General features: G+C 48.4%; 2 protein-coding genes across 4 annotated transcripts in view; one reads left to right on the top strand and one right to left on the bottom strand.

The window, feature by feature from the left end:
* Positions 1-3656, bottom strand: part of LOC128075822 (gamma-aminobutyric acid receptor subunit beta-4) — a 66906-nt gene extending 63250 nt beyond the window's left edge. Inside the window, exon 1 of one of the 2 annotated variants that reach the window (XM_052672905.1) lies at positions 2644-3656. In XM_052672905.1, coding sequence (XP_052528865.1) covers positions 2644-2723 — 80 coding nt within the window. In that variant the 5' untranslated portion in view covers positions 2724-3656. The remainder of the gene's footprint in view (positions 1-2643) is intronic. The other variant, XM_052672906.1, reaches the window with a different exon arrangement.
* Positions 3657-16388: 12732 nt separating this feature from the next.
* Positions 16389-20742, top strand: part of GABRA3 (gamma-aminobutyric acid type A receptor subunit alpha3) — an 83372-nt gene continuing 79018 nt past the window's right edge. Inside the window, exon 1 of one of the 2 annotated variants that reach the window (XM_052672908.1) lies at positions 16389-16586. The gene's annotated coding sequence lies outside the window, so the exon portion shown is untranslated. Of the gene's footprint in view, positions 16587-17008; positions 17096-20742 lie in introns of those variants that run through there. The other variant, XM_052672914.1, reaches the window with a different exon arrangement.

Genomic DNA, 20742 nt, shown 5'->3' with positions numbered 1-20742 from the left:
AGTCAAAGGAAAGCCGCACAATGGCACTACCTCTGCCAGTCATCCTGCGCCTCGCTGGACATCAGTGTCTGTCCTGACATGTCCGTGTGTCTGCACGCACACACACACACAGGGCAGACTGTATGGGGCATGCATGGCCTTCTGCGTGAGCACACAGACATCAGAACACTGGAGCTCAAGGCTACAGCTGTGACAGACGGGCACAAATACATGCATATGTGTGATGACATCCAGGTCTACATGGTGGGGACTACAGGTGCTCTGTTGTGTTGTGAGGACAAACTGGGGTGTGGACACAATATATGCAGGTGCACAGAAACAGGAATTGATGGGTACCATTGGCTGGGGCCAGGTTCTCTGTACAGGAGTGGGTGGAGGCATGTGGGACTGGCAGGACTGGGCATGCAGTGAGGCTGTGGATGTGCAAGGATCTCTCAGCCAAATAGTGATGTTCAGTGGAAGCCAGCACACCTCACTGGCCCAGCTTTGGTGCAGGCACAAACCCTTCAGCACTTGTGCCAGGGTTGTGACTGAGCTGCACTGCCCTGACTGGGCACCTTACAAAGACCTTACTTTTTCCTTGGAGAGCATTGTTTTAATCACCGTAAAAAGGCCAGAGAGCTGCATGCAGGTGGATGTTTTCACAGCACTGTGCCTGTGCTTGCAAAGGTGTTAACACCTGTGGATTTCTATGCAGGTATGCAAGTTTTTGCCATGCACTTTTGTATATATATTCACTGTGTTAGTGTCCATTGGCATTTTTCATTTCTAGATAGTCACTGCTGGGCACAAAGATTTTTACGTTTATAGGTCTCCATATTCAACATATAGATATAGCATGCATTTCTCAGGGGGCTAGGCACTTCTGCCTCACACAGGACACGAGCTCAGGAAATTGTGATACTCCTTTGATATGGGCAAAGAAACCAAAGCAGAGAGAGCAGCCAATGTGTCAGGGGCCATGAGGTAAGGGGCAGAGGGGAGAAAGGGATAGAGGGACTTGTTCCTCCCCATCAGTTGGGCCCCATGAGGGCAAAACCTGGCACTGTGATCAAGGGCATAGTTTCTTGCCTGTCAGTGCTCTTTTTGATCCCAAAAGCCACTTCCCTCATGCTGAGCAGGCAAGTTGTGCATTTGCCCAGCTGTGGGTGAGCAGCTGCATGTCAGTGCTATTCCTGGCAAATGTGGGTCTGCATCCGCCAAGGGAGCACATCCATCCAGCCTGTGAGCTGAATTTGTGACTTCCATGTCCCTGGCCATGTGGGTATGCATGTGCTTCACATACACAAACACACTTGCAGCCAAACATCTACATATATGCGCACTGTGCTATTGGAAGGAATGAGTGGGAGTAGCTGGAGGCATGTGCACATGGGAGAGCAGTTTTGTCCCCAGGATGTGCAGAGATGTGCATTGAGACTGTAAGTGAATGTCTGTCTGGGACATAAGCAGAAGAAATATACAAATAAATACACATGTCTGAGCACAGGCTGCTGATGTGAGCACTGCTCTTTACACATTTGCTTCTAAGCATGTCTCTGCGTGTGTCCATACACATTAGAATCATGCACAAATAGTGTGCAGAAGGTGGGCATGACTCTGCGCATGTGCATGCTTATAACTATGGGAACATAAATCTTTGTGTATATAGATATGCAAGCCTGTGCATGGAGCTGCATATGTGTGATGGGAATGCTCTGTTACCATGCACGACTGAGCATAGTAATGCCTCAGCTCCCACCGCAGCACACAGGTACAAACCCACCTGCCTGCATCTGTCAGAAGAAGGGTGAGGAGGAGCAGTCAGAGGGCTCCTGCGTGTGCAGGCAGCAGGAACGCCTGTGTCAGAGCAAACAGGTGTGCTCTGTACACCTTGTCCAGGCTGGATGGGTGCCTGTGCCTCTGGCTGCTGGGATTGCTCAGAGTGCTCAAGGCATGCACCAGGAATAGCTGCAGCCTGGGCACGCAGGGAAGCAGTGCAAACATTGACATGGCTACACACAGAGCAGGTAAACCGTGCTGTGCTGTCCGTGTGTTGCCATGCACATGTGTGCAGCCAATCAGCACAGATGGATGCGTGCATGCAGGGCTGTATCTGAGCCGGTTGCACCCCCAGATGATTATGTGGCATGCCATAAATCTGCGTGTAGGCACAGACGTAGGCATCGCCTCCTGTGCACTGCGGAGCTGGGCTCTGCTAACGGCACAACACGCCTGGATGTGATGTGGCTGCGTGTGCACCGTGTGTGTGCAACACAGGCATGGCCAAGGCAGCCCTGTGCCGGGTGCGTATGCACGCAGCTCGGCTCCCACGGACACCATATTTCCCAGCAAAATGCTTCGTTTTGTTGTTTTCCCCCCAGGTTGAACGGGAAAAGGATGGGGGGGGGGGGGGGGAGGGAATGTGCTGCAAGTGGGCTGCGAGGTGGGCTCCGTCTGCAGCACATCGCATGTATGAGCATCCCTCCTCCCCCTGTCATGACACGGGCTGGGGAATAACAACAACAGGCGGCGGGGGAAGCAATTTGGGGAAAGGACCCCCTCCCCTTTCCCACACGCAGATTGACGGAGAAAATCCCAAAGAAAACAAACAAGCCCTGTATCAGCACCCCAGTCCCTGCAGCCTGGGATCGCAATCCTTACCTTTGCGCACAGCAGGCGACACAAAGAGCTGCTAAAGCAGAGACAATTCCACTCAATCTGTCTGCCTGAAATGTCCACATTTCCACAAAGACGAAGGATGAAAAAAAAATCTTTGGAGGGGAGGGGAAAGAAGGATGGATCTCCTGAAATCCCCCTCCAAAGAAAGGGGGGGAGGGAAAAAAGAAACCAACCCCCCCCAGTCAGTTATTTCCTGGAGAAAAAGAATAATGAGAAAAACTAAAAAATGTGGGGGAAAAATATCCCCCCCCCCCTCCTTCAGTGCCAGTCAAAGAATTCGTTTCTTCTTCCTTTCAGCATCCTTTCAACAAGAGACATCCTCTGGCAATGGAGAAAATCCCAAGAGAAAGAAAAATAAAATGCCCCAAAATGAGCTTAGCAAAATGTGAAATCGAATCTCACAGGTATGCAGATACGAAGGAGAAGAATGAAAAAAAAGAAAAAAAGAAAAAAAAAAAAAGAAAGAAAAAAAAAAAGAAAAAAAAAGAAGAACTCAGTGTCCCTTGAGCACTCCACTTGGATTATTTTTCCTCCTGTTCTTTTGCCATCCGGTTCTGCAGATGTTGCATGGCTCCTGCTACCCACCTTCAGAGAAGAGGAGGAGGAGAAAGAGAGTGGTGTGTGTGTCTGCGTGTGTGTGTGTGTGTGTGTGTGTGTGAGGGGGGAGGTGTGAGTTATCAGCAGTACAATTTTATTCTGGATTTTATCTACCTGCTCCCCCCTCCCTCTTTATTTTCCGATGGGGAAGGGGAAGCAGTGACACCTCACTCTGCTGTTATTCTATTTTATGGCAAGCTCAGGCTAATCACTTGGATGGTTTAGGGCTTCTTTGAAAGGGTTAGAAAAAAAAAAAAAAAAGAAAAAGGGAAAAACAAATGCAACCCGGTAAATAAATAAATACATATATGCATGTGTAAAAAATAAATAAATCCCTGTCTGTGAAAGGAGCCACTCTCTGAGGGAGGCTGGATGTCTCCCTAGTGCTGTTGCCGCAGCTCCTGTGGAGTTTTGCTGCTCATTGCAAAGTCAGAAGAGGAGGGGAGGAGAGAGGGAGTTTGGGGATGGGGAGGGGGACTCTCCAGGCAAACTGTGATCCTGACGTCATGGCTGACAGCATTAACTCCTGCTGGCTTGCAGAGGGGAGGGTTTTGCTTATTCCTGGGGAGATGGGAGCACAAGAGAGGATGGAGTAGTAGGCAGGGGGATGTGCCTGGATAAGGGTGGCTGAGTGCAGGAGCTGATGGTTTCCGAGGTTGTCTGAAATGGTGTGATCAGTGAAGGCTGGACTTCTTCCTCCAGACACGGAGATAAAGGAGAAGGTGATCTGCTGGAAATCCTTCCATGCCACAGGGCAGAGGGTGGCCTGATGGCCACTTGGGGAGCTGAGGAAGGCATTCTGAGGTCTGGTGGGGCTGGAGGCATTTCCAGGCCACGTAACTCCAGGTCAGTAGGGATGCTCAGTTTTCCCCAGGGGATGTTGTCCTATGGGCATAAACAAAGTTTGGGGGAAGGGAGACAAAACTGCCAGAAGCACTGCTGAGGATCAGCTGCTGGTGCTATAGTTTTACCCACTGAAATGGTAACAGTCATTGAAATCTTCAGTCACAATCTCCTGTGTATCAGCTTCTGATCTTTATCTTAAAAAAGTAATATTAAGTAATATTAAGGGGCTCTACCTCTCTAGATCAGGCATGGAGTGATGGATTTCCATGGAGAAATTTTTCTTAGGAAGAAGGAGAGCTACCGTGGCACTGTCAGCACAGAGCAGGGGCAGTACCATCCAAACCCTCCCACCAGCACCACCAGGCAGGGGATGCAGGGGGAGAGCAGACCTTGAAGCAAGGCTCTCCCTTCCTCTTGCACCCCACTAGTACTGGCCAACACCTGTGTGTGGGTACTCTCCAAAGCCCTCTGGGCCTGAAGGCAGAGTGGATGTGTAACTGCAGCTGGGCAGGGTGGGGATCAAAATACCCTTGAACACGAGGCAATGCGGGGTGGCAGCTGGGCAACACTCTCATCTGCAGGTTGTCAGTCCTTGAACCTGGAGAGCATCTCTGAGCTGCCCTTCTGCTCCACTGCGCCTACCAACCCACTGGGGCTGTCCCTTTGCAAGCCCTTGGGAAGAGAAGCAACCCAAACTGGTGGAAAATGAGCCCTCCTCATATCTCATAATACTCTTGGCCTAGGGGCTCTTCCAAAGCAATAGGGTTTCCCTACATACTTGTTGCAGAAGAGGGACCAGCCCATCAGGTCTGAGCTTGTGCTTTGTCAGGTTCAGCCTCTAGCCAAAGATCAGCCACTTAAACCATTTCCACATGGCAGGTTTTCTCCTGTGTGGCTGCTCATGCTTCAAATGGAGTGCCTCGCCCTGTGATGGAGGGCACAGGTATTGCTGCCATGGTATCAGGATCCTGTGATGTTTCCCCACGTGCAAACGTGCCACCAGGAGCCTGGAGTGTAGGAGGCGCTGCTCCAGCTCCTCTCACTGCTTGCTGTCACACAGGTGTGGTATTAACCCCATCCACTGCTGCAGCAGTGCACAGGTCTCCTGACAGCAGCATGTTTCTGAAGCACTTGTTCTGAATTAAGCTGCTGGGTACCAGAGAGGAGCTCCTGGGAGAGATGAGAAGCCTTTGTCTCTCTCAAAGCTCTGGGCACCAAAGGTCCCATTTAGCTCCACTATGGGCCATTCCACTCCTTCCTTCTCTGGTCCATTAGCAGTGTTCCATTCCACCAAATGTGATTGCATGTTACTGGCAAAAAGGTAAGTGGAAAACAAATGTCAGGGGCATACATGAAGGGGAAAAATTATGCTCACAAATGGTGACATTTGTGCTTGCAAGTTCACCCAGTCGGGAGCAGAAACCGTATCACATGAATTATCTGACCATTCAGCCACAACATGGAGCTTGGGAAAGCCAATTGCTTAGCAGCAAACATATTCAAAGACACCATAGTATGCTCTTGAATAATCTACCTGAAGCCATGTTCACAAATAAATGAATGCTCTGGAATTAGTCACCCATCTCTGCTGAGTCTCATTAAGACAGACGCACATTTGATACAGGAAGATGCTCACTGAGGAGTTTGTTTCTTCCCCTTCAGATGACAGGCAGCCTTGAGACCCCCAGAACCCCAAGAGCCGGGTCTCCCTCCCCTCCTCAGGGGCTCTCTGCTCTCCAGAGAGAGCCCAACAGTCTTTATTTCTGAAGTTCATGTTATGAGTAAAAAAAGACCCACTGGAGGCTGCTGGAGTTGGCATGCTGTGACTGCAATCATCCTGAAGAGGCCATGGAGGAATTTGTTCATGGCTGTCCGTTGTCCTGTTATTAAATCATTCATTTGAACTACCCTCCTACTTGTTGCTCTGCTGCAAGCTCTACACCATAACTTTTTTCTCCTATGGACACCCCTGTCTCCAAGTCCCACAGTCACAGTGTAATAGCACTGTGCCAAAAGTATCTACAGATCATGGCTTCTGGTCTATAGCTACCATGGTGCATGGTGTCCTATGGTTCAGCACTTGCTAGGTGCTCATCTGTCTGCTACTTCCATCTTTGGGTTTGTGACATGGAGGGAGAAATCAGTGCTGTCCTGAGGAGTCTGTAAAGTAGAAAAGCAGTGAATCAGATTACATCTATCTTTCTGTAGAAACAGGGAAAGAAAGAGAAAGCAGGGCTTTGCCAGCACCAGGGCATATTTCAAACCTCTTCAAGCACACAGATGCATTTAGCAAATGGAGCTTGGATAGATATTTCTGTAGAAATATCTACCACATCAGTAAATACCATAATTAGAACTAGCACTAGGGAGCATCCAAAATGAATCTCTACCAGTACCACTTAGCTGTGTCACCTCTGGCCCTGAGGAGCTGTTGTGTGGCAGGGGGAACAAGGAGCTCTTTCCCTTGCCATCACAGTTATCAGCTAAGTGCCACTCCTCCCCAGGGTTTGCCATCAAGATGGAAAATCTTACTGGTCTCCATGTACTGCTTACAGGATGGGACAGGGCTGGCCCTTCTGTCAAACCAGCAGCTCCCTGAAGAACACGGTTATTCTCCCAAAGCAGAAAAAAATAATCATCAACAACAGCAATAAAAAAAAAACAAACCCAATCAATGACAACAACAACAACAACAAAACAAGAATCAAAACAAGGGAAGAGAAAACAAAGCAAATTGGACACAGAACCAGAAGTGCTACTGATCTTCTTGCACAGAAGACGAAAAACACCCTGCAAATACATGAAGTATACTTCGTGATGTGGAAATAGGGAAGGGCAGAGGTAAGGGAATGTTTCCTGCCTTGTGTAGGACATGGCCTTCTCTTCCTGCACTTGCTGCAGCTGCACCTAGGCCTGGTCTCAACAAGACAGAAACCTTTGGCTGTTACATCTTGTGGGTTCCTAGCAGAAGAGGTTTTCTTCAAGCCCTTCCACAGGACAAAGTTTCTACCAGCAATTATAGTGCCACGTAATCACCTTTGTATGTCGGCCCTGGATGAGAAGACCACCAGTACTGATGTTGCTGACAGAATCAACAACTGCTTGAACAGCTGGGAGCATCATTTTTTGGCAACTATGTGTCCTTTAAGCCACAAATCCCAGCTCACATCAGCCCCAAGAGCGTGGACACACCATATGCTAGATGCTGTATATTTCTAAGGATATATCCCAAAGGCTTAGTCTATATCCAGGGTTCCCCATCTTTGCTGAGTTAAAGATCCTTCATCTTGCACTTCTGCAAGATAGTGCAGAATTCTCAAGAGCGAGCGGAAATGTTTGCTATTTTTAGGAACTGTGAATGGGTGAACTGGTGAGCTGAGCTTTGCATGCAGCAGTGCATCTTGCCTGTGCTCAACTCTCTTTTACCAGAGGATGGAAACCGTGGTGGGAAGGCAGAATGAATTCTCAATGGAGGGGAGTTCACACGCTGCCTTCCATTTCAGCCGTCCTTTATTACAAGCCTGCAGACCAGTCTAGTTTGAAAAATGGTACAACCAAATGGAGGCCCTTCAATTCTGGTTGACAAAGTGCTGGGATAGTTGTAGTTATTGAGAAGCTTTAGCTCCTACATCTATGATGAAAGAACAGCCCTACGCATGGCAGACTGCCTATGCCACAGCCTCTCCTGCCATGCCTGCTCCATGGTAAAGGCCTACTCAGGTTTGAACTTAGCAAATCAAAGGCTCCACATTTAATTTCTCTCACATTTCCACAACTGCAGCTAGGCACAGGGAGTGATGCCCTTTGGGACTGGCATTTCTGATTGTATTACAACTGGCAGTGTAAAGGGCCCAAGGCAAGGACAAGGAGCTCCAGCCCATGCAGACAGTTAAGAAGTGCCAAAAAAAAAACCAAACATCTCCAAACTGATTATTGCTAAGGGTGGAGATCTGTGAGTGTCTCTCGTGAGGCTCCCCAGTTTCGGGTCGTGTGGCACCCTTCAGTGCTATGGATGTTCCTTCCCATTTAAGCTGACAGACAATTCCCCTTCAGAATCAAGCCTCCTAGCTGCAGTCCTAGAGAGTCAGCAGAAGGTGCTGAGACCAGTGGTGAAGAGGACTGCAAGGAGCCCTCAATAAACTTGCTGATGACACCATGCTGGGAGAAAGTGTTGATCTGCCTGAGGGTGGTGGAGTCATATCCCTGGAGGTGATCAAGAAAGGGGCAGATGTGACACTGAGGGACATGGTATAGTGGGCATGGTGGGGATGAGTTGACAGTTGGACTAGATGATCTTAGTGGTCTTTTCCAACCTTAATAACTCTATGACTCCAAGATCTAGATTTAAAAAGTGCCTTTGAACTCCATAGAGAGAGCTGGATGGCTTCAGCAACTTTTTCCGCCTCTATCCATGCAAATTTCTTGCTTTAAGGTCAGATGAGAACAATCACCAAGGAGGAAGGAAAAGACAATAAATCCAGAACCTGGGCCCCACTGGCCATGGGAAGCAGGGAGTTTCTAGAGTAAATCTTGAAGCTATCTCCTCCAACTTAAATGTTGATGGGCTGAAGCCAATGCAATAGAAGAGATCATTCCTGCCCTTTGCAGTTGTAGTGGAAATGCAAAGTCATTGAATTAGTGACTGATCACCTGGTGGGAAGGCAGGGCCAACCCAGAGGAGCTCAGGTGCATGCAATGTACCTGAGTGACCAGAAGGGTGGAGCCAGGATCCAACCCTTCCCAATCCTCATTTAAGGGTTGGCAATGGAGGTAAGCATTTCTTGTTGGTGATCTCTCTGTTTCTGAGGCCTTCTGAAGGTAAGCAGCTTCTTCCCTTTATTTTTGTGCTTATGGCTGTTGTATCTGAATAAACTGTTGCTTGCTGCAGCCTAGGACTTTGCTGTTCTGCTGTCACTGCTGTGCTTTCCATGGTGTTATAGCAGGGTACCCATTTCCACCATTAGCCTGATGTTGATCAAGTCCGCATCTGCTTCAGCCCAGGCACATAGAACCCTGTATTTTATCCCAAGACAAAGCTCACAGTGGTCTCCTTCATGGGCTGGAACCACCTCAGCCAGGAGATCCTGTTTATTTCTGCACCTATGAAATGCTCTCCAGCTCTTATGTTTTCAGTCATTTTTTATGCTAGAGCCCAGCATGGAGCTCAGGCCCCAGCAAGGGCTAACTGGACCCCAAGCTTGAAGTTTGTTTGTAAACAGTGACCATACATACAGGGCCTGTAAGGGTCATCTAGGCTCAATCATGTTCTGGAAATAACAGAAAAAGATGACCTTTACTGTCTCAGTGTGGAGGACAATGGTGAGTGATAACATCACAGAGGGCATGCACAGGAGGTGTCTGAGTAAGAGCATTACTAAAGGGAGGATCATGAAGACTGAGAGCTTCAGAATGACAGCCAAATTCATAAAGTCTCCTGGCTGGAAGATGACAGACACTGGTGTTACACACATCAAGGTGCTCATCTTGCCTTTCTAATCTGAGCAGAGATAAGGAGATAACATAAAACTGCTTTCAAGCTTTCCAAGACTGTAGAAGGAACGACCCTATTCCTTTGTGTGTCATAAATTTCTGTTTTTATTTTTCAAGTGGGAAATTGAGGCAGATATGTGCTTCTTCCATGACTGCTCCTAACTGGAATGGGGACTTTGTAAAATGTTCTCACTGGGCACATGATGTGTGCTCCTCGTTAACTCAGTGTTTTATGTGAGATAATATTCATATGTGCTTTCCCATGGCCTTCAGCCACTCTAGTGGTTCCAAAGGGCTTTATCTGATGGTTCTAAAACAGGTGGCTGAGATTGAGTGACTTTTATGACCTGAGAAGGGTGATAATGGTGCCAGAACTTGCTCTCAGGAGTGTTATATTGCTGTCATGAAATGCAATTTGTACATTATAGAATGGAAGACAGTGCAACATGTATCTTGGTCCTGAAATAGGACTGACAGTCCATCAGTCTGCTGACAGCTAATAAGCTCTGGTCATGCCTCAACTTCTAAGTCATTCAAGCATTCACTTTGCAAGCATGAGAGCAAAACACCTGTGTAAGCCCCATATTTGTGTGCTAGGCATACCTCTGCCATGGAAAACAACTTAGATGGGTTCTGTGTTCCCTCTTGTACTGGTGAGAAACAGCCCTGAGTGGAACTAGATTATTCTGGATTTGAACCAGGCAGTGCAAACAGTGGCAGCTGGGGCACCTCACTGTCTTGGCTGCACCAATTCAATGTCTATGAGGTTCCTCTCCAGATAAGCAAGAGGAGAATTCCCTGTATATGCACTTCATTTTGGAGATTGAAAGTGAGATGTGTGTGATGCTGTGTTGCCTGGCAACAGGCTGGGAGCGATGGAGCACAGGGCAGATCTTACTGGGGGCTGTGCTGGAGAGGAGCATCTGGTGCATATGGCAGAGGGAAGGGGTGAGTGCTCCAGCAGAGAGGAATGTGCTTAGAGCAAGGTAGAGACACAAAAGTGTGGAAGGGACCATGGGGGAGATGGAAGTCCAATTGAGGAGGAAAAGAGAGAAGATAGTCACCTTTGGTGGGGAGTGCAAGGTGGAAGAGGTGCTGAGCTGTGAGAACTCATGGCCATCACCTTCCAGGGAGTGGCTGTGATCTCTCTTCAGATGTGTTGTGGCTTCAATCCAAAGAACAGCAGAAAGAGGCAGTTTTCCTCTGAATTGTATCTGTTCTCCTGTAAGGAAGTCACATACTCCTGATGCTCTTGTGATCCCTGGATACTCTATGCAGGTTTCAAAGTTGATTGCAGTGACTTTTTCTGAGTGACAAGAATCCACACAAGGCTTCACTGGGAATAACAGCACCTCTCTGACTAATCCCAAAAGGGTCCCAGTCCAGCTGTCCTGAGGGACCACACTCAGCCTAACTGGTCAGTTTGGTCAACACGGCAAGAATCTGTCCTTCATTTCCTTCGCTTTAAATTGCTTTGAAATTGCAATTAGGGGGGAAAAAAAGAGTTATGTAGGATCGGAGGAAACGGATGTGAAAAGCAATTAGTTTCCATCCACAAGAAATGTTCTTGGTCTGGGTAGCCCCCCCTCAAAGTCACAGGTCTCCCTGGACCTCTGTCCTCCCATTTGCATCCACAAGGACTTTTGGCTGTGCTCTCTGCACAAAGAAAGGAGGGGATTCTGTGCCCTGGCTTGGTTGCAGGTGAGGGAGTCATGCAGGGCACCAGCAGCCCTTGGGGAAGACCCCAGGGAGACTGCTTCCCCCACTGTTGGAGCAGTGTGAGCTCCTCTCTCACTGGGAATCCTTTCTGGTAGGTCCCTACTGCGCTACTACTGACCCCGCCAGGCAGAGGACTCCCCTGTCTGGAGCATGGCACATTGAGTCCTGGCTGCAGACCTCCACCTCCAAAGAAATTCTTGGGGATGCTGTATTGTCCTATGCATGAGTCTTCCTTATTTCCTGCTTTTAGTCCATGTGCAGCACTGATTTGGGCAGGCGATAGAGCTCAGCCTTCTGCATCTGTCCCAGCTGCTATGCAGGAGTGTCTCTAAACACAAGGATGTCAGCCGACGTTCTGGCTGCTTGCTGCCTTCCCCCTTTTGCTTTTTCCAATAAGCACACCACCTCACGGTGTTCTCAGGAGGAGGCATTCATCCACTCTGCCTCTGGGACACATAAAACAAGCTATCATGTTTGCTCTGACACAGCGAGCCAGTAGCAGCGATGCAATGGACTGTGGTTTCCCTGTACTCTGGTCTACAGTCTTAATTATTAAGATAAACCTTTTAGGTCAGTTCTTTCCATCTTGATACTTCTCCATCTTGACTGAAAGCAGCTTCGTAACAGGACTGCCACCTGGCAGAGAATTCCAAAACTTGTCCTTGATTTATCCCAACTTAGGAAGAAGAGCAAAAATAATTTTCCAGACCACAGCTACTTCTGAGATGTGCAGGATAAAGTTTTGTTTTGCCTTTCTTGTCATTTCCAATATTGTATGATACTATATTTAAACTGACAGGGACTGTGACACTTATCAGAACAAAATCTATCCATGTCCCCTATGCAGGGCACAACATGGAGGAGCTGTGAATCCTTTCTAAGCCTTCCTCCTGCCAGGCCTTTCACTCCATTGCCCTTTTCTTAGGCAGGAAAATCTCTTCCTGGAAAGAACTGTATATCATGGCAGCAATAGCAGAAATACTTGATTTCCACCAGCCAAAACCTCCTGCTGCAGCTCGCACCAGCTTAAGGTGTGTGCAAAGGCAACACTTGAGTAGTGTGTTAACCTTGCTTTATGCTGGTGCCAGCTGCTGCAGAAGGTAGCATAAAGTGAGTTAAAGCTAGCACGAGCTTTGGGAAAGCTATTGACTTAAATTCAGGCTGTATCTGGCATGTTTTGAACAAAGCCATGGTAGAGGGGCACAAGTTTTTTCAGTTTACACCCATTTTTTCTCCACCAAGGTAGAGAAAGAATTATTATGGAAAGGATTATTTTTATTCATGTTCCCAATTGAAGCTTTCTTTGCTCACCAAATCTATTGGGGAGAAATGTTTTCATGTAAAGGAAGCCCAAGGCAAAAATTAAGTTTTCCAAGGAAACTGCAGAGAAGCAGGAAAACAAAGCAGCTGGAAATTCATGTGATGCTGTTGGAGTACAAAACTCCACTGGAAGGGAAAGGAAGTTTCCAATGTGAATGGGAACAGCAGTGGCCACAGTGCTCAGCATCTTTGTCCATGCAGGCAAGGAGCAGCCCAAGTGAGAACGACTGCAGGCTGCGCTGTGCTGGGACCATACCGGGCTCTGGCTGGTTGGTGCTCCCATAAGCTGATGTTTGAATGTGAGCTCCCTGTTCCTGGGAACTTCACCATTCCGTTTTATTTCCTTATGACCCTCATTTGAAAATTGAAGGGCTGTAGGAAGTGGCCTAGGCTCACAAATCCTACCAGGTTCAGAGCTGAAACAGAACCCAGACCTTCCTCTCTTCCCTCCTTCCCTTTCACTCCTGCTGCCAGCTTGCTGCACCTATTTGCATCTCCAGTGCACCATTTCTCTTCTCTGCCAATTTGGTGCACCCTTCCCTCCTCCATCCCTGAGACTTCTTCAGAGCCAGCAGCCCAGCATTATCCACACTGAGGTGATGTAACCTGTATTTCTGCTACTTCTTTCTTCCAATCTCTGCTGCCTAAAGCCAGGGCCACTTTTCTTCCACATTTGGAGAGAGCAATGCACTTTGCTAATGTAACCTTAAATGACATCTGAGCTGGATGTGTGTCCCGAGGGACAGAGGACTTGGCCAGTAAATTATCTAATCTGCCAACCCGCTCCCACCATGCCTGCTAACCTGTGTTCCCCTGTGCCACATCTCCGTGTTTCCTGAACACCTCCAGGGACACTTGACTCCACCACCTTCCTGAGCAGCCTGTTCCAATGCTTTACCATTCTTTCAGAGAGAAAAAAATTTCTTAATATCCAATCTGAATATCCCTTGGTGCAACTTCAGGCCATCACCTCTTTGTTCTATTGCAAGTTACCTGCGGAAAGAGACAACCCTCACCTTGCTACAACCTCCTTTCAGGTAGTTGTACAGAGCAATAAGGTCTCCCCTGAACACTGCTTACAAGGGAGCTCTGGAGATCACATTGTCCAACCTCCCATTCCCTTGCAAGTAATCCATACCTTGTAACAATCACAGCCCTGATCTAAGGGGATTCACATTTTCTCAGATAAATGCTGTCTGCCAGCATGCTCTCAATTTCTCTTCCATTGTAAGTCCTACGACCCCTCCCCAAATTGTCACAAGGACATTTCTCCCTCCAGGGAGGACAGCCTGGAACATACTGGGGACTAGATGACAGAGCCACTGCTTCCCCCCCTCCTCAGCTCCCTGGGGGGAGGATGCTATCTCCTGATGCAGGCTCAGATCCACAGCTGCAATCCTCCTACCAGCATCTTCAATCTGATGGAGAGAAGCAAAGATCATCAAACTTTGTTTCCTGTGTGGCCCTGCAGGACATCTGCTTGACAAGTTTTAAACACACTCTAAAAAAACCCATGCAGGCACAGGGCCCCTCAGCTGCCCTGCATTGTAGGTTTGCTCCACCCCAGCCCTGCATGCTCCCTTCAGCTCTGCCTGCTCCACAACAGCAGTGTGAGCAGGGAGGTGGTGTGATGTTGCAGGGAGCAAAGAATTGTTTGCTTTGCTGTATCTGATTCACAATGGAAGTGCAGGGGTCAGGAGAAGGCTGTTTATCATGAGAAGGTGTCCTGATTAAGTCAAGCAATGATGATGGCATCTTAAAGGAGCAGATGAGAGGTAGATCATTGCCTGGGACTGGAAGATCCAGGGAAAAAACAACCCCAAAATCCCCTGGTGAGGGGTCAGCATCAGTTGGGCATGTTGCCAGCCTGTGGTCCCCGGGAAAGCAGAGCATTCTTTCACGATGCGGGGATGACAGCCTCTGTTGGCATGGCAACATGGGATGCTGCAGTGGGGATGGCCGGGCAGGAGTTTGCAGTCGGCAGAACGGGGAAATGTTTGATAGATTAAAAATCCACCAGCTGCACGCCATCGTCCTCCCTCACTCGCTCCACCTTGTGCTGCCAAGTTGAATAACTATGTTGTTATGGTGGGAGAAAAACAGCATAATCTGAGCCCAGGCTGTCAGGGAGGAAGGAGCGAGAGCGTTTTCTGCTGATATCCTCTCATTTCCCTCTTTTCCTTCCCAGCACTTCTTTTGGGGAAGCAAAGCCAAGCAGTGAACAAGGATCTGGGGTACAAATGGGAGACCCAGGCACTGTTTGGGCTGTGGTATCCCACAGATCTCATCATCACCCTGCACAGCTTTAACATCCTCACTGCAGGTTGCACTCTAAATTAGATTAAAAAAAAAACCAGCAACAACAAGGTTCAAGCATGAGGTAATTCTTGTTCACTTAGAAAGCCTGAGGAAACAAAAGAGTGAAGAAGTAGGGGGGTTAAAAAGCACATCTGTTTGCGTGGCCAAACCTTCACTGCTTCCATGCAGAATCTCTGAAGTACTGGTGAGGACACCAGGGTTTTCTGTGCAATTGGCAGTTGCAGAGCTCCCTGCTCCCACTCTGGATGTGATGTGACTCACAGGGGTTTGCCCATGCACCCTGAGCAGGAAGGTGCGTGTTAACCTCAGGCACATAATTTAGGATAATTTCAATTATTTTGGATAATACCAGGCTAAATATTTTGCTGTCTTTTATTCAAGTATCTCAAAGGGATGTTCTGCTTTCTCACAGGCTGGGTCCTCAGATTGGTCCTGGTTGCACTTCAGGTCTCTTATGAGGGTTCAGTGAGGTTTCCCCCCAAATTCTGAGCACCACTCAACTTTTTGAACAGCTCTGCAAGGCTTTTATTTCACACCTGCACTTTGCATACTGCTGCTTCCTGAACCACAATAGCATAAACCAAGAGATGACAAAAGGAAAAGTCACCTGTGACAGCAAAAAAACCCACAATCTCAGGACAGAGCAGCCTCTGGGGAGTTTTATCTCATGATGTGGCATCTGTGCCAGGATCACGAGTGCACCACCAGACAATGACTGCCCCAGCCTGCTTCACCTGGGGCATCCTCCACCCACTCACACCACCCATTGGGCCATGGCTCCATTTAAGCTCAGGCTCATGCACCCACCCTTTGCTTTGGGCTGTGCTGTAGCTATCTCTGAACGTATCTCTTAGATGGTACCTAGATGTGCTTTGCAATCTTGTCTCTGGCTGGGCATTCTGGTTCTCATTTGTGACAATAGGTAGGACGGTGCTCAGGTACAATGGAGCTGTACACCCTGGTCTCTTTGGTTCTGGCCTTATCCTTTCCTGTGGGGCAGTTCTGCTCTTGCTGCCTCCTTGATACTGAGTGGGGCCGACTGCTGAGAACCCTTGTGTAGCCTGCATCCAAGAAGAAAGGCAGGTACCAGAAGTATAAGGAGGTAGCTGAGTTCCCTACATCCCATTTTCTCTTTGTAGTTGGGCAGAGCCTTTCATGGGGCTAGACAGAGCAGGAGACCATTTCCTAAACAACCCTTAAGGTAATAAATTAAGGGCTTTCAGTTAAAATGAGGTGCTACACAAGGAGCAGAGGTCCCAAGGTCACTCAGGAAGTCTGTCAGAGAAAATCAGTGATTAGTTGTTAAGATTCAGCTTAAATCTAGATAGGGTTTTAGACTGTAAATTTTGCACTCTGGTGTGGTGCAGCACGATCATGAATGCGTGCGTGGTGTCACAGCTCCTTTTTATAAGGGCTGGGCTGTGGGAAGCACAAAGAACAGCGTTTGCGTCTCCGGAGCTGCTTTGCTTGCCCCTGCTGTGCATGCAGGAGCACGGCGCCTTTGCAAGGCTGCTTGACGCTGACTGGGGCTGTCCTGACAGCTGCAGGATGGGATGTGTTGGTTCTCGCTGAAGGCTGAGTGCCCAGCACGGAACGGGGAGAGAATGCCGCTTCTCTGGAGGGGAGCGTCGGGGGTGAGGCTGCTGTTAACCGTGCATACAGGGAGAGCTCCGCTCCAGCAGCTTTTCGCCGGCAGTGGGTGGTGGAGGGAATCCCTTTACAGGAGGAGCACGGCTGAGCCCAGCTCCTGGCAGGGAACCTCCCCAGGGCCCGGTGAGCTGCGCCCTGCCGAGCCCTCTCCGAAGGAGTCTTTGAGCATCCGTTCCTCTGTTCTTTTCCATCTCCCCCAGCACATCCACCTCCCTCCCCTGCATTTCTTCTGCCTCGCTCCACACCGCTCTGCAGCTTTCTCTGCTCAAAATAATTTCTGCTCAGGGAATTCCTCTCCCTCCCTCTTCGCTCTCCTGCAGTATTTCTCTCTGGCCTTTGCCCCGGGATATGTAGCTGAGCATTAGCACAAACATCATCTCTCGCTGGTGATCTGGAGCAGACAAGATGACTTTAAAGCCCAGCGAAAAAGCCTTTCTGTGAAAACATCTTGTTGCAAAAGCAAGGCATTAGCGAGGAAGGCATTGCTCTCCAGGTGGGGTGTTTGCTGAGGAATTATTCTAAGCACTCATCGTCTCGGCGAAGTTCTGCGTTCACCCAGGGCGCTCACAACCTGAGCAGGAACAAACCCCCGGCCTGGCAGCGGCAGCCCTGGGCGCTGCTGCCAGCATCCATCTCCTGTGCTGCCACCGGGAGGTGCCACCTCCAGCAGCGAGCCGTGATGCTGGGGGGCAGCCCCGCAGCCACCCGCAGACTGCAGCAAAATCTGCGCTTAATCGCCTGCTGATCTCAATCGGGGCACTTACCGATTGTAAACGCTGTGTTTTTGTGGGAGGTCTCACAGGTTGGATTTGTTTTGTCTTTGTGGTGGGGCTGCGGGGTAGAGAGGAGACCTGGGTCCGTTGGTCTGTCTGCAGCCTGTTCTCATTCGGTGCTGTTCCCTGTTTCTGCTTTTCATTTCAGACTTCTTCCTTCTGCACTTCCATCTGCTGATGCTTTGTGGTTCCCCTGCTAAATGCTGAGGGGACCTGAGCAATTACTGCCTTATGGCACACGTTATGTCTGTGGTAAACCTATTTCTTCACCAAGCCTTACAGGCACAATTGTTAGGGCGCTGTGCATGCCACAGTGTGTTTGCAGCAGTTGCTGATTGGAAATTTCTTGAAGAGAAGAAAGCTGTGCCTGTAACCTTCCTTTTAAAATAGAACAGTCTAACCTGAGCGTGTGATGGGGTTAGAGGGGCTATTTTTAGCAAAGTGCTTCAGGTGAGTTGGAACTTTCCCTTTTGCCTGTGTCTTCAAAACACTGCTTCCAGCCTGGAGAAACAAGGCCAATAAGGTTCTGTTGCTTTTCAGCTCTCCTGGTGCTGAGTTTACTGTCTGATATGCTGCTGAAAATTTGGGCATGGTCTTTCAGCTGCAGCCTGAATTGCTCTGTGTCACAGTGTTAAGTAATAAAATGAAGAGAATTATCGTGGGTATGCAAGGTTTGCCAACCTTGTGGTCTTTCCTTGAAAACAAGCTAGGATGTGTTAGCAGCTGCTCTTCAAGGTTTCTAAGGAGAGTGACCTGCATGAGTTTAATATATTGCAAAAGGAGGTGATAACACTGTAGCCGACAGGAAGATGCAAAGTGTGCCCTTACCCTGCTGGGGTAAAGCATGGAGGGCTGGGGGTGCCATCTGCCCAGCTGGTGCTCCCAGCCACGGGGAGAAGCTGTGCTGATACAGGACCATGATTTCAAAATGCATTAGGCAGCACTGAGAGCTGTGTAGCTTTTTCTAAAAAATGCTTTCCCCTGCTGACTGACAGACCAGTTCCTTGGGGAAAGTCCCATCTAACCCAGTTCTATACCCTGCACTTAACACAATGGATCTCCTTGCTTTCCCAAAAAATCCTCACTTACAGCAAGCTCAATTGGCACATTCCTGGGTCAGACATATCTTCTTTTCTTTTCCCAAAAAGTCGTGCTGTCACGCCTTCACTGGGCTGCTCTTAAAGCTGGCACAGATAGCAGCACAGAGAAGAGCTGCCATGAAGTTTGCATTCAGTTAGTAAATATTCATGCTGACTTTCTTAAGGTGAGTGGCTTAGCAGCTCAACCCTCAATAAGAGTGCAAGACTTCAGCTCTTGGAGCTTGAGGCTAGAAAGGCTGATTAAATAAGGTCTGTATAGGGGGTCCTTACATTTTGGATGACTGACACTCCTCATCTGATGAGCCCAATAACTTTATGTGGATGAAGGCAGAGTATGTTTGGCAAGGCCAGCTTGTTACAGCAGCTGCTTTGATTTGCAGATATCTTGTCAACAGAAGCTCCCATGCAAGCAGCTAAATTAGGAATGCAGTTGCAGGGAATGTAATATTTAATTATCCTTGCCATTAAAAGTGTTGTATTTGATTTCTTTTCTTGGCTATTTCAAACCACGAAGGTCACTATTTTTTGGCAGAAATGAGGCAAGCAAGTCTTGTTTAGCCATGGGGAGAACAAGGGGCGAAACTAAGTCAACTTTTTACTGCTGAATGTAGAGCTTTGTATTTGAAGCTTGGCAAAGGTGAGTGCTTGTGGTCCAGCACAGTGCCAGGTGTAGGAGTTGCTTAGCTGGGAGAGCGGGTCTGTAACTCATGGAAGTGTTTATTTGGCATTTAAGCTCTCCTCACTGGTAGCTGATAAGGATGTCCTGTGTTGGACCTGAAGTCCAGGGGATTACAAATGATCCTGAGGGAGACTGAGGGTGAATGCCAAGTAGTCTGTGCTGTCAGTGTGATGGGATATTACAAATGCAGCTTATCCTCACTCTGACTCTCTGGGGCATGATGGGTCAGGTAAGCACAAAGGGGCTGAGGAAATCTGTAGCTAAAGCTTTAACTAGAAGGCAGATGCTAACTGTCAGGGCTGCCACAGAAGCAGGTCCTGACCTGTATCAATTCTGGGACCTGTTTGCAGTGTCCTTGTCCCAGCTGGGCTAGTTCTGTACTGCCAGAGCCTCCTGGGGCTGCAAAGTAAGGCAGGAGGTACTGCTTATGTTAAAGGCAGCCCCTCAGCACTGCCTGCTGGGGTGCAACAAAGCTCTCTGAGCTGGTCTCTGCACCAGGGCAAAAGTGATGCTTCTTGGAGCTTTCCTTAGCCAAGCACCAGGCTCCTACATGAGCACTACAGCATCTCCCTTCTGTATGCCATTACTATAAATGTATGCTTATTCAAGGCTTGTCTGCTGTTCTGCCTGAATGCAGTGGTTAGAGCACTGAGACCATGTGCTACCTGTCATGCCTTGTGTCAGCATATGGTTTTGAAAGGTCACTTAAAATATAGCTTCAGTTCATCTTATTGTGCTGGCTGTTCTGTGCCAGGGAATGTTGGGGGACTGCACACCTCCCAAGAGTCATCAAGTTAAATCTTCAGTCTTTCTGGAGCACTGATGTTTGGATGCCAGACCACCAGATTGTGGTGTAAATTGTGGTGTAAAGCTTCTCCAGCTCATCAGCAAAGTATTGCCATTGAGGTAAGGATCCTGGACCAGTAGGGTTGTAGGAGACTCCTTCCGAAAGCACTGGTCCTCTGCAACATGTCTATGGGATGCTTCTGCAGGAGACCGGACAGGAGATCAGGTAGGACTTCTGGAGCACAGAATGGAAAAGACTAAGATAGCTGGGAACTGGATAAGAAAAGGCTTTCCTTTATCAGACCAACTTCTGCTTTCTTCTTTCCTCCCTCCCATTCAGCTGAGAGCACGCTAGCATCTGGTGAGACACTGTTGTGACTCCTATAGAAAGGCATGTAATGAACACAATTTATATACCACTATCACACCTGGTAACATATAAAGACATTTAACACAGGAGAAACCGCCCGCTCCATGGGGATTGAGGACTGTGTTTGGCAAAGTAAGCACTCTGCCATAAAATGAAGAGATCAGCTATGCTTGCTGGAGCCAGCAATCCTCTGTTCTGTTTAACCCAGCAGTTTTCACACTGCGAGAGTAAGTATGCTCTTTATATCTCATTTCTGAGCTGGGTGCCCTGTTGCACTACAGCTGTGACAGAGGTGATATGTTTCCCATTAACACCTTTACAGGCTGCTTAGTGCATCTAGAGCTCCTAAAAGGTGGGAGAGAGGAAGATAGCAAAAGCCACTCTGGAACCTGAAGCTGCTGGCCATGGCTTATAACCAAGCTCTTCTCCCAA

This window comes from Tympanuchus pallidicinctus, unplaced genomic scaffold (assembly GCF_026119805.1).
Source record: "Tympanuchus pallidicinctus isolate F22 unplaced genomic scaffold, pur_lepc_1.0 scaffold13, whole genome shotgun sequence".
Classification (NCBI taxonomy): Eukaryota; Metazoa; Chordata; class Aves; order Galliformes; family Phasianidae; genus Tympanuchus; species Tympanuchus pallidicinctus.
The sequence above is the reverse complement of the archived record's forward strand: the minus strand, read 5'-3'. Positions and strand labels throughout refer to the sequence as shown.